The 14,672-nt window shown below is 39.1% G+C and overlaps 1 protein-coding gene and 1 pseudogene across 2 annotated transcripts in view; both read right to left on the reverse strand.

Annotated features, from left to right (window-relative positions):
• The window catches only part of TCEANC2 (transcription elongation factor A N-terminal and central domain containing 2), a 61,993-nt gene that overhangs the window by 18,973 nt on the left and 28,348 nt on the right, over nucleotides 1-14,672 (reverse strand). For both annotated transcript variants that reach the window (XM_032296911.1, XM_032296909.1), the window contains exon 4: nucleotides 3,190-3,383. In XM_032296911.1, the coding sequence (XP_032152802.1) occupies nucleotides 3,190-3,383 (194 nt within the window). The remainder of the gene's footprint in view (nucleotides 1-3,189; nucleotides 3,384-14,672) is intronic.
• Nucleotides 1,578-2,111, reverse strand: LOC116564004 (annotated as a pseudogene).

Here is a 14,672-nt window from a genome sequence, read left to right on the forward strand (position 1 = left end):
AATAACACATGCTAGGATCAAATTGTAGAGGCTTTTAAGTCACTGGGCCAATAACTTACCCAATGCTTTACTACTGCCTGATTAAGTACATTCATGGAGATCTGATGTCTGATTTGAATGCACTCAACATTGATTACTGTCAAAGACCAGATACTGAATTAGATGGTTCATTGATTTACTCTAATATGGAAATATCTCAGATGATGATAGGTGCTAAGAATTAACCTTATAGAAAAGTATTTGTATTTATATTCTCTAACATAACAAACTGATAAACATGCTATCAAATGCTGTTTATGCAAGGAAACCAGATTTTTTTTTATTTTTGGCTAAGAAAGATAGTAAGATGATGCATACTTTTAATTTTTTAAATTTACTCTTTGGGAACAAAACCATTCAGCTATGCTTAATCTGATATTTTTTCCAATTATGTTGAAAAGCACTAACAAATGTATCACTTTTCTAACTTTGCTTTATAACACTTGAGTGCTTACCACTTAATATGCCATTTAAAGGATAATTAATGGATAAACTAAAAGGATAATTATTATGGAGTTTAATATAGTAGGCAGACTGCTCATTAATCCTTACAAGCATAACTTCGTTATTATCATTTACTTAAAAAGATACCAAGGGAACTGATATTTACCACCACATTAACTACATATTATATACCCACACTGTATGTTTCTGCAATAATTTTGATTTATTTCAAAACTAAACTTTATTTAAAATAAATCTTGTTGGCTAATCGATACTCTGGAAAATTAGACTTACAACTTTCATATTTTTTCCTCTCTTCCAAGGGCTTAATACTCATATTAAAGTTTCCTTTAGGAAAAGTTAAGCGAACTTCCAGCATAGCAATTCACTGAACTGTTAGACATTAAAAACTATGAACATGAAAAAATATATATAGAAAAGCATATACAAAATGACACCAACTAAAATTGATCAAGATTAAAGAGAACACAAATGTACATAATTATGTCATTTTCTGCAATGTTACTTAAATAATCAATAAAAATATCTTATGGAACATTTGGCAAATAATTCACTCTATATAAATCTCAATGATAACTTGCCCAGCATTCATTTAAAAAGTCATAATAATTTACTGAAAAAGGAAATGTGCCAATGTGTTAACAAGATTATGTCTGAGTTACATTTTTTTCCCTTTTCTACATTTTTCTCTCATTTTCTATTATAAGTTTGTATTAAAAAACCCAAAATTTTTATTTTTATTTTTAAGGTTTCAAATGTACTTTATTTCTTCAATAACGCCATGTCTTAATGGGTAGACAGTGCTTTAACTTGGCATCAATTATGAGCTGGGTTTTGTTTTTGATTTTGGTTTTTCTTGAGACAGAGTCTCACTGTGTTACTCAGGCTGGAGTACAGTGGCATGATCTTGGCTCACTGCAACCTCCACCTCCCAGGTTCAAGTGATTCTCCTGTCTCAGTCTCCTGAGTAGCTGGGACTACAGGTATGTGCCACCATGCCCAGCTAATTTTTTGTATTTTTAGTAGACACAGGGTTTCATGGTGTTAGCCTGGATGGTCTCGATCTCCTGACCTTGTGATCCACCGGCCTGGGTCTCCCAAAGTGCTGGGATTACAGGTGTGAGCCACCGAACCCAGCCAATTATGAGCTTTTTTTTTTTTTTTTTTTTTTTAAATAATTCATTATTACACCAGCTGGGATGATTACTGATCTCTCCATTCCTTTGGGGTGACTCTACCAACAAGAGACAGGTTCCATTCTACTCGATTTGCCTTGCTACATATGTCCACATAGCAATGCAGAAAGTAGCTCCACTAGCTAATACAGCATTACCGTATTGTCATGAAAATCAGGTGTACATTTCTGGTGGCTCTACCTTCCCATTGTTTGCTGAATGCCATTGTTTACTGAACTTGGAGATGACTTAGTGTGTTTTTGACCAAGGGAAACATCATGAAGGTGAAGACAGAACTGTGGCAATGCAGCTGCTGCTTTGGTACAAATTCACTTCAGGTCCAAAACTTTATTTTAATAAAAGTAAGTACTGGCCGGGTGCGGTGGCTCATGCCTGTAATCCTAGCACTTTGGGAGGCCGGGGTGGGTGGATCATCTGAGGTCAGGAGTTCAAGACCAGCCTGGCCATCAGGGTGAAACCCCATCTTTAAAAATATAAAATAAAATAAAATAAAATAAAAGTAAGTACTATATCATGAGTCTTTTCTTTTTTAGATAAATAATTGAGATAGAGACGCTAAAGTTTTTTTTTAGAGACTGAAGTAACAGATTTAGCATTTAAATCGAATTCCTGAATAGCTTCTTTTATTAATATTAAATTGTTCTTTAACGATATTTTAGTAGAGTTGCTCTGGGATATCCTGGGGTGAGGAATAAACATGAATATTATATGTCTGATTTTCCAGAGTGTTAATTAGCTTGTAAGATTTGTTGTCTGATGATGATGACAATGAATATTATTATTAATGAGCAGAAATCCTTCTTCCAGCTTGTATACCTCAAACCACTAACATCATCTGAATTGTGAGCCGTGAAGATGATAGGGAACATGTCTATCCAGTTGATTTTGTGCTTAAAACTAAAGGTATGGCTATTGACAAAAAATGGGGGAGTTCAGTCTTTTCAATAGACAGCTATTTATTTTGCCATTGATATTCCGTAACACAGTCCGTCACAGAATTTTTACTTCAGTGAGAAGGGAAGGAATTTTAAATGGCAAGTAACCAACATTCATTAAATAACTTCTAATCAGCAGAAACTACTATTATTTTGCATAAATGCTTCCTATAACCTAATACCTTAGGTGGTAGGATTTATAATCCTCATTTTACAGATTAAGAAATCAAGTCTCAGAAAACTTAAGGTATCTGCCTAGGGTGTCACAACTAGAATGTCAGGGTTTCAACTCAGATCTTGCTAGTTCCAAAGCCTGCCCTCCTACAACATTGTCTCCCGGAATGCTTATAAATCCAGAATGCTTAAAGAATAACTGGTTAAAATAAAGCCAAAGACAGCATTAAGACTATGAAAGCTCATTATGAAAACATGAGGCAGTTTAACCAAGAGCACCTACTAATCACATTCAAACCAGGACATTAACTTTATTTTTCTTCTATTTTAAAAATTAATTATTATGGGTACATAATAGTTGTATAAATTTAGGGCATTACCTTTAATTCCAAGGCTTCTGAGAGTAATTTCTGGGCGTTTTTCCGAAATGACTCAGTTTTGGGATCACTTCTAACTTCAATAGAAGGTCTATTTGAATGTTTTTCAATGAAAGTTTTCCACTCAGTATAAACTTCTCTGGCAAGATAAGCCACTTCTGAATCTGAGTGTTTACGCAGCTTGTTCACTGTGTGACCTGGAACAGGAAGAGAAGAACCAAAGGAAAGGTTGTTCCGTCTTCTTTTGAAAAGCGCAGGACTAGATAGACTGAGTGTGGCACTGAGAAAGTCATTCACACACCAAAGAATCTAAAGACTCTTGTGCTAAAGAGGCTCGTTTCACAAGGGCTGAGATAATAAGATAATAACTAGGGGAGAATCAGCAGCCTAGCCAATCCATTAGTCATAAACTAGAAGCATAATCAACAGATTCTTAAAAAGAACAACAAAGGTACCCATTCTTTAACCAAAAATTACTATAAAAGAAAATGAATTAAGCATTTTTCTAGGTTTTTTGGGGAGTGGGGTACATATTGTATTTCAAGACAACAAAATAGCTCTAGTTATTACAGGAACACTATTTAGCTAATTCATGTGAAAAGACTGACAGAATGAGAACTTTTTTTGTATCCCCTGATGAAATAATTCATTCAGAGACAATCATGAGTGGATGAACTCATTCAATGAGTCTGATGGGGAAATTTATAATAGAAGGATGAGCTGTCATCATCTTAAACCCACTGTTCAATGTTAGCATCCCCAAGAGTGGGACTATGAGACAGAATAAGTATTTCGAAGCCTTAACCTATCAAGTAGTCTTATCCTCTTCCCCAAAAGAAAAAGAACCATAATCCAGTTAGTCACTCAAAGCTAACTTCCAATTTACAGGAAATATGAGAGACAGAAAAATAAATTAAATTATAGGATGAAGAAACATGACAAATTCTGAATGTGGGACATTGTACAGGATAGCAGATATGGTTTCTTCCACAGTCGGTAGAGTTTTTTTTGTTTTTGTTTTTTTGTTTGTTTTTTTTTGAAAAGGGGCACTAGGGTTAGGGACTACTGTAGATTAAAAGAGTCTCTTGAGTCCAAACTACCAAATGTGATGTGTGATTCAAATCCCAGTTGGAACAAACCAACTGTTAAAAGATATTTTGAGATAAACAAGGGATATGAATATGCACTAGATACTAAATTATACCACGGAATAATTGTGAACTTTGTTAAGCACAATAACAATGGCACTGTGGTTACATGGGAAAATATCCACATTTTTTAGAGATGCATACTGAAGTATGCAGAGTTGAAATGACAAAAGGCCTGGGATTCTGCTTTAAAATACCTCAGCAACAGCACAAAAGCAAAAAGGGAAAGATGAAGTGGGGCAAAATCTTAGTTATTGAACCTGGGTGAAGGGCATAAAGGAGTTATAATATTCTCTTTATTTTTGTGCATGTTTGAGAATTTCATAATAAAAATTTAAAAAGGTGAAGGGTCAAAAATATCAATATGCAGAAGTACTTGGATAAAAATAAATACCTAGAAAGGCTAAAAAAATCAACTAAACACTTAAAACTTAAAAGTTCGAAAAAATGGAAGAATACAAGATCGATATATATTTTTTAAATTTTTTATTTTAATGAATTCTTAAATCCTGTTCCATGGATTGAATATAAGATAGATATATTTTTAAAAACCAACAGCTTTCTTAGGTCAGCATTAGCCAGTCAGAACACAACAGGGGAACACATCCTGTTTAAACTAGTAAAAACTATAAAGCACTTTGGAAAGCACTGACAAGAATGGGTATGTGAGCATGCAAGGGTGCAGTCTGTTTGTGCGCCCTCCCTTAACGCACTGGGATCCCTCCTTTTCTTCCATCCCTAGTACCACTGCCCTGCCTTAGGGCATGTTGCCCCAGATGACTACGGAGACACCCTGATTGACCCCTCTGGCTAAGTTTGGTACCACTTAATGCCATCTTCCACACTGCAGCTAGGATAGCCTTTATTTATTTTTAGTGTTTTCTTTTTTAGGGACTTTTTTCCTAAAGCATAAATTTGACCAGTTCACTCCTCCACTTAAATCCTCTGGTGCTATATACACTCTTACCTTTTCAAAAAAGTCCCTTCGCAATCTGCCACCCTCCTACCTACTTTCTATCTTCATTTCCAGCTACTATCCACTGTCATCCAATACTTCAGCTACTTGGAGCTCCTAACACATTTTATTTTGTATCTCTTTACTTTTGAACACACACCCCAATGAACACTCTGTCTGCCTGAAATATTCCTTCTTCTCTTTTTATCTGGCCAACTTCCATTTGGTCTTTAAGACTCATTTAAGGGTCCCTTCCTCCAGGATTTCTTCCTTAGTATCTCTAGTCTTGGTCAGCACCCCTGCTCTCTGCTTCTTTAGCACCTTGTGCTTCTGTTTATCATGATAATTACTATAGTTAGTTGTAATTATTTGATTGGTTATCTCTTTTGCTCACCAAATTGAGCTTCTCGAAGAAATTGCTGTGTAAGAAATCCTCTAACCTTAGGGGATGCTCATCTTTGTATCTCCAGCAATGAGCATAGTGGCAGGAGATGGGAATCAGGAGAGCAGGTTGGTTGTATGAGAGACCCATACAAAGAATAACATACATTCTTACTAAAATACATAACAGATGACTTGCATAAAGGGAAAATAAACCTTATTATCAGATGGAAAAAGCACAAAAATGCCTATATAGAAATTAGTTGGCCAGGTGCAGTGGCTCATGCTTATAAACTCAACACTTTGGGATGCCAAGGTGGGAGGACTGCTTGAGCCCAGGAGTTCAAGGCCAGCCTGGGCAACACAGTGAGACTCTGTCTCTACAAAAAATTTAAAAATTAGCCAGGCATGGTGGCATATGCCTGTAGTTTCAGCTACTTGGGAGGCTGAGATGGGAGGATGGTTTAACCCAAAAGTTCAAGGCTATAGTGAGCTGTGAACATGCCACTGCACTCCCACCTGAGCAACAGATCAAGACTCAAGACTCTGCCAAAAAAAAAACAAAAAAAAAACAAACACACACACACACACACAAAAAAACAGAGGGAGGGAGAGAGGGAGGGAAGGAAGGAAGGAAAAGAAAAGAAAAGAGGCAAGGAAAGGAAGCAAACAGCAAAAACTAAATTAGTTTATAGATTTTATGTAATCTCAACCAAAAATCTCAGTAGGTTATTTTTATTAGACTACAACTAAATAGTTCTAGACAAATGTAACTGGACAAGTATATAAAATGCTAGTTTGAAAAAGAGGAGTTATGAGGCACAACTAGCTTCAAAACTAATATCTAAGATATTAAAACATAAAGTAACGATATTGAAAATGATGTGGACCAACACCAAAAAAGAAAAATGGATAGGGAATAAAAAATGAAGGTCAGAAACAGAGTATAATAAATAAGAATTTAATATAAAATGAAGACCAATAACAAGGGCTGGAGTTGAGGCGGCAATCAACAGCCTACCAACCAAAAAACGCCCAGGTCCAGATGGGTTCACAGCCGAATTCTACCAGACATACAAAGAGGAGCTGGCACCATTCCTTCTGGAACTATTCCAAACAATCCAAAAAGGGGGAATTGTTCCCAAATCATTTTATGAGACCAACATCATCCTGATACCAAAACCCGGCAGAGACTCAGCAAGAAAAGAATACTTCAGGCCAATGTCCATGATGAACATAGATGCAAAAATCTTTAATAAAATACTGGCAAACCGATTGCAACAGCACATCAAAAAGCTTATCCACCAGGATCAAGTTGGCTTCATCCCGGGGATGCAAGGCTGGTTCAACATATGCAAGTCTGTAAACGTAATTCACCACATAAACAGAACCAAAGACAAAAACCACATGATTATCTCAATTGATGCAGAGAAGGCCTTTGACAAAATTCAACAGCCCTTTATGCTAAAAACCCTCAATAAACTAGGTATTGATAGAACGTATCTCAAAATAATAAAAGCTATTTATGACAAACCAACAGCCAATATCATACTGAACATTGGCAAAAACTGGAAGCATTCCCTTTGAAATCTGGCACTAGACAAGGATGCCCTCTCTCACCACTCCTATTCAATATAGTATTGGAAGTTGTAGGCAGAGCAATCAGGCAACAAAAAGAAATAAAGGGTATTCAGATAGGAAAGGAGGAAGTCACATTGTCTCTATTTGCAGACAGCATGATTGTATATTTAGAAGACCCCATTGTCTCAGCCCAAAATCTCCTGAAACTGATAAGCAACTTCGGCAAAGCCTCAGGATACAAAATCAATGTGCAAAAATCACAAGCATTCCTATACACCAATAACAGACTTAAAAAGAGCCAAATCAAGAACAAACTTCCATTCACAATTGCCACAAAGAGAATAAAATACCTAGGAATACAACTAACAAGGAACATAAATGACCTCTTCAAGAACTACAAACCACTACTCAATGAAATAAGAGAGGATACAAACAGATGGAGAAACATTCCATGCTCATGGTTAGGAAGAATCAGTATCGTGAAAATGGCCATACTGCCCAAAGTAATTTACAGATTCAACGCTATCCCCATCAAGCTACCAAAGACCTTCTTCACGAACTGGAAAAAACCACCATAAACTTCGTATGGAACGAAAAGAGAGCCCACAGAGCCAAGTCAATTCTAAGCAAAAAGAACAAAGCTGGAGGCATCACACTACCAGACTTCAAACTATACTACAAGGCTGTAGTAATCAAAAAAGCATGGTACTGGTATCGAAACAGAGATATAGACCAATGGAACAGAACAGAGGCTTTGGAGGCAACACCACACATCTACAACCAACTGATCTTTGACAGGCCTCGCAAAAACAAGCAATGGGAAAAGGATTCCCTGTTTAACAAATGGTGTTGGGAAAACTGGCTAGCCATGTGCAGAAAGCAGAAACTGGACCCCTTCCTGACACCTTACACTAAAATTAACTAAAGATGGATTAAAGACTTAAACTTAAGACCTAACACCATAAAAACCCTAGAAGAAAATCTAGGTAAAACCATTCAGGACATAGGCACAGGCAAGGACTTCATGACTAAAACACCAAAAAGCATTGGCAACAAAAGCCAAAATAGACAAATGGGACCTGATCAAACTCCACAGCTTCTGCACAGCAAAAGAAACAGTCATCAGAGTGAATTGGCAACCAACAGAACAAGAAAAAATTTTTGCAATCTACCTATCTGACAAAGGGCTAATATCCAGAATCTACAAAGAACTAAAACATACTTACAAGAAAAAAACAAACAAGCCCATTCAAAAGTGGGCGAAGGATATGGACAGACACTTTACAAAAGAAGATATCGATGAGGCCAACAAACATATGAAAAAATGCTCATCATCACCGGTCATTAGAGAAATGCAGATCAAAACTACATTGAGATACCATCTCACGCCAGGTAGAACAACAATCATTAAAAAATCTGGAGACAACAGATGCTGGAGAGGATGTGGAGAAATAGGAACACTTTTACACTGTTGGTGGGAGTGTAAATTAGTTCAACCATTGTGGAAGACAGTGTGGTGATTCCTCAAGGACCTAGAAATAGAAATTCCATTTGACCTAGCAATCCCATTACTGGGTATATGTCCAAAGGATTATAAATCATTCTATTATAAGGACACATGCACACGAATGTTCACTGCGGCACTGTTTACAATAGAAAAGGCTTGGAACCAACCCAAATGCCTATCGATGATAGACTGGACAGGGAAAATGTGGCACATATACACCATGGAATACTATGCAGCCATAAAAAATGATGAGTTCATGTCCTTTGCAGGGACATGGATGAACCTGGTAACCATCATTCTTAGCAGACTGACACAAGAACAGAAAATCAAACACTGCATATTCTCACTCATAGGCGGGTGTTGAACAATGAGAACACATGGACACAGGGAGTGGAGTATCACACACTAGGGTCTGTGGCGGGGGGAAATAGGGGAGGGACAGTGAGGGGTGGGGAGTTGGGGAGGGATAACATTGGGAGAAATGCCAGATATAGGGGATGGGGAGGAAGGCAGCAAACCACACTGCCATGTGTGTACCTACGCAACCATCTTACATGTTGTTCACATGTACCCCCAAACCTAAAATGCAATAAAAAAAATTTAATATATAATGAAAGAGGCATCAGTGAACAAAGGGAAGCAGAAAAAAAATTTATTTGAGAAAATTGTCAAAAGTTCAGAAAATTTCTCCAATTATGCCAACTGCATAGCCCAATATTGTTTGATTCATTTATTGAAGGCCTGCTTGCACTAGATACTATGCTAGCCACCAGTCATGTAGGGCTTAAACAAGAAATTGTCCCTGCTTTAAAGATTCTATGAGGAGAATCCTGAAGTTGAAAAATAAATGTACTTTGAAGGGAAGTTGGGGTAAAATAATATTGAGTCTTTAACTTCTCAATCTAAGCAATTATTTATCAAGAATTTGTACCTAGCCTTTCTATGAACCTGGGAAAGGAGTACATCAGTACTCATCACTAGGAGAAAGAGGAGGAGGAATGCAGAGCATTTGTTAGAAACGTCTAAAGGTGCTTCCTAGCTAGCAATGCTTAGGAGAGTGCTTTCCAATACACATTACTTGAAAGCACAAAGCATCCCTGGATACTTTCATTTTCTGGGTAGAGTTCTCCTTATCCCTGAGATTACTCATTCAGCAAACTTGGTCACTGTTGTAGATACTAACAATAAAATGATAAGATACTACAAGATGTCAGACCTATATCCAGGGCATTTAAACAGTTTTTTTTTTTTGTTTGTTTGTTTTTTAAGATGGAATTTTGCTTTGTCACCCAGGCCACAGTGCAGTGGCACGACCTCAGCTCACTGCAACCTCCACCTGCCCGTTTCAAGCGATTCTCCTGCCTCAGCCCAAGTAGCTGGGATTACAGGCATTGCTAGCACGCCTGGCTAATTTTTGTATTTTTAGTAGAGATGGGGTTTCGCCATGTTGGCCAGACTGGTCTCGAACTCCTGACCTCAGGTGATCCACCTGCCTTGGCCTCCCAAAGTGCTGGGATTACAGATGTAAGACACCACACCTGGCCCATTTAAACACTTTCATTGGGCATCTACCTTATGCCTGGTGCTGAGGATACAGAAATGAGAAAGTCACAACCCCTGGAATTTAGCCTACATTTTACTTGCCAAAGTGTACAAGGAAGACACGTGTATAGAAATATTCATTCCAGTATTGTTTGTGATAGTGAAAAGCTAGGATCAACCTACATGCTCATCATTAAGGGTCCAGTTTGTTAAATAAATCAGTCAATTTAAACAATAACTACTTTGCAGTCATTAAAAACTAAAATAGGCTGGGTGCAGTGGCTCACGCCTGTAATGCTAGCACTTTGGGAGGCTGAGGTGGGTGGAACCCTGGAGGTCAGGAGTTTGAGACCAGCCTGGCCAACATGGCGAAACCCTTTCTCTACTAAAAATACAAAAATTAGCTGGGCGTGGTGGTGCATGCCTGTAATTCCAGGCACTCAGGAGGCTGAGGCACGAGAATCACTTGAACCTGGGAGGCAGAGGTTACAGTGAGCCGAGATTGCGCCACTGCACACTCCAGCCTGGGTGACAAAGGGAGACTCTGTCTCAAAAAAAAAAAAAAAAAAAAAAAAAAAAAAAAAAAACAAAACCCAACGAAACACTACACTGAAATAGCTCTACACTTAGTAACTGGAAAAATGATCACTTTTTTTAGTTAAGTGAAAAAAGCAGGTCTCAGAGCACACAGTATCAGCCACTGTTTATTTTTAAAACTACATATGTGTATACATATAAACAACATTTTTGTTTATATGCAGAGAAAAAAGTCTTAAAGAAGTTACAACAAAATTATTAATGCTGGTCTCTTCTGAGTAATGGGACCGTGTATATTCATGCAGTTCAGCTCACAATCTAGTGAGCTGGCTCAATGTGTCAACAAACCTAATAGTCTGGGCTGCATTATAGGAGGGCAATATTCAAGTTTCTTCAGAATAGAGATCCTTCTTTCATAAGATTCTCACCTTAACCTTCTCTCTCTCCAAGAAAGGTACTGCTGACCCAGCTTTATGTATGAGAAATGAACATGCAGAAGTCCCTCAAACAGAGTCCTTCAACTTGGTCAAATCCAGCAGTTCTTCTCCATCCTGACATTACTTGGCCTCTCTGTGGCCTCTGACACTGGCCTTCTTCCTGAAATATTCTCTTGCACTGCTTTTGGAGACACCACCTGTTACTGGGTCTCTTCCACCTTCTCTGTCTCCTCTGCTGGTTGCTGATCCTTTGCCCAATCTTTAATTATCTGTGATCCCCAGCTAGGGCATTGTCCCTGGTCTCTTTTCTTTCTCCACTTGCCTTTCCTGAGTCATCTTGCCCACTCCTGTGGTCTAACTACCTGCAGGCAGATGACTCCTAACTATGTGTCCCTAGCCAAAGGTTTCCACTGAGCATGAGACCAAATATCCAGTCCCCTACTGGACATCTCCACCTGCTAATTCTGCGAACACCTCTAACTCAACATTTTTTGTCACAGAATGGCACCATCACCCAGCCACCGTTTTAGGATCCACTGTCTCTCTCAGCCTTATGTTCATTCAGCCATTCCAAGTCATATTGATCTACTTCCTTAATTCTCCCTATATCTTTTCCTCTTCCTCCTCGCCTCTTCTGCACTCTCACTGCCCTGATTCAGGTTCTCATCACTTCTCCACAGGTCTACTGCATTACTTTACTAACCAATCTGTCTCCAGTCTGGCCCTCTCCAATTCATCCCCTATACTAAAGGCAAAATGACCTTTTTCAAACACAATTTGATCATATCATACCTTAAGAAAAATCCTCCAACGGCTCTCCATTGCCTTCAAATTAATCTCTAACATAGCATTAAAGCTCTAGATGACCTGGAACCTCTTTGGCCTCACCTGTCACCATGTTGCCGTCCTTCCTCCCTCCCCCATCACCTTCACCCCTCCCACCCTTTTGCCTCTGTGTACTAACTTCTAGCCATAGAGAGCAGCTTGCATGTCCCTGTTTAGGGTCATGCTGGCTGGCCTGCTCCTACTTCTGTGCCTTAGCTCATACCATTCCCTCTGCCTAGAATATTTAAATCTCCATCTTCTCCTCAAAACTATAAACGCAGTGAGGGCAGAACCTGTACCTTACATACCAAGTTCTATTCCCAGCCCTCAGCATAGTGCCTAGCACAGAAGAGACAATCCATAAATGTTTGCCGAATGGAATCAGTTAAATACAAAACATTTACATTTGACTTTCAAATTGGTTTTGTACTAACATTTGAATATGGATAGAGTTGATTAGGAAAATCACACAACTGCAAACAAAATAATGAAACTACACTGTAAAGAACTGAATCCAAAGGTGCAGAGAAAATGAAAAGTTTCTAATTCTTATCCACTGCTGAGAATTTTTCCTACTTATTACTCCAGGGTTTAGATGAATTATCTCATTTAATTTTTATAACAATGACTTAAATACCATTATTATATCTCTTTTACCAATGAGAAACCTAAACTCAGTACGGCACCTTGCCCAAGGTCTCACAGCTAATAAACGTGGAAGCTAGGATTAGAACACAAGCAACCTGCCTCTACCTCCAGAGCCTGTACACTTAACCCCTAATACACTATACTTCTGTGTTATTAGGGACTGGCTCACAGGAAGTCTTCAATAAGGCTCTATTAAGATACTGTTATTCACATTCTTGGTATTCCAAAATCAGAAGGGCACAGGCCTTGAGAGGTGGCCAAAGGACAGCTTCAACTCACAGGTCTGGACAGTGGAGTCACTGCTTTTGGCCTGAAGGGGGCAGTACATCCCTCAGATATTCCTACAAGAGCCATGCCCAGACTGGTGGGGAGTCAGTTGCCAACACCAGCCAAACCAGCCCAGGAAGGGTAGGGCTGTAAAGAAGCCCAGTGGGGGATGCCAGACTTGTCAACAAGATGGAATACTTTCTAAAGAAGAGTAACAGCAAGAAAGGCAATTCAGTCTGGGGCAAGAAAAGAGAAGGAGTTTGGGAAACCCTCTATTAGACAAAAACAGAGCAGAATCATAAATTTCAGATCACAAAGAGAATTCCATGATAACTGTAATAATGACAGGCTGGGCATGATGGCATGCCTGTAATCCCAGCACTTTGTGGGGGCAGGGCAGCAGAATTGCTGGGGACTAGGGGTTTGAGATCAGCCTGGGCAACACAGTGAGACCCTATTCTACAAAAAAGGAAAAAAAAAAGAATTGACTGGATGTGGTGGCACATACCTGTAGTCCCAGCTACTTGAAAGGCTGAGGCAAGAGGATCGTGTGTGCCCAGGAGTTTGAGGCTGCAGTGAGCTATTGTCACGCCATTGCACTCAGCCTAGGTGGCAGAGTGAGACCCTATCTCTAAAAAAATTATAAAATAATCATAATGACAGCCGTTGTGCTAACTACTTTACACACATTAATTCATTTAATTCTCAAAACGACCCCATGAAGTAGGTGCTGTAGTTCTCCAACTTACAGGGTAAAGAATCTAAGGTACCGAGAGGTGAGGTAACTTGCGAGACACAAGAATAAGCCAGAACAGATTTCATATATAAGCAGTCTGGCTCCAGAGCCCACACTTTAACCCTCTACTATTGCCTCTGGTGATCAGATAGTCCTACATCCTCCTGATTCAGACGAAAAAGATGAGGCTCCATGACCTTTCCCCAAGGTCACAAGTTGGCCAGTAACTACATCAAGGAAGTTAATGATCTGCAAAAAGTCATTATTTGCTCCATGAAGTTTATGTTTTAAAGTAAGCAGTGCCACTGGCTGGTCTTATGACCCAGGTCAAGTTCCCTGGGTTTAAGGTTAGGGGATTTCTGCATCCCAGCATTTTGTTAAGACAAATTCCCTGCAGGAAGCAGTCTTTTGCTCATTTACCAAACATTACCAAATACTCGGGATGTACCACGCCCTGTGCTAGGCATTGGGATAGAATATTAAGCAAGACAAGACCTGGAAAATCCAGGCTAATCTGTATTCAAGGAGCTCTAGGAAAGCCAGGGGACAATATCTCAACAAACAAATGCACACAAAAAGGTATTATACAGGTCCTAAGATAGTATTGAAGGCGAACTCCAAGGAGGGCCAAAAGGACAGAGGAGTCAATTCAGCTGGTAAAGGCACAGTGGCTCACGCCTGTAATCCTAACACTTAATGGGAGGATGAGGCAGGGAGATCAGATGAGGCCAGGAGTTCAAGACCAGCCTGGCCAACATGTGAAACCCCGTCTCTATTACAAATGCAAAAATTAGCCAGGCAAAAATTAGGTGATGCACACCAGTAATCCCAGCTACTCAGGAGGCTGAGGCACGAGAATTGCCTGAACCCAGGAGTCGGAGGTTTCAGTGAGCCATGTTCGCACCACTGCACTCCAGTCTGA

Source organism: Sapajus apella, unplaced genomic scaffold (assembly GCF_009761245.1).
Source record: "Sapajus apella isolate SASKATOON/1434 unplaced genomic scaffold, GSC_monkey_1.0 scaffold36, whole genome shotgun sequence".
Classification (NCBI taxonomy): Eukaryota; Metazoa; Chordata; class Mammalia; order Primates; family Cebidae; genus Sapajus; species Sapajus apella.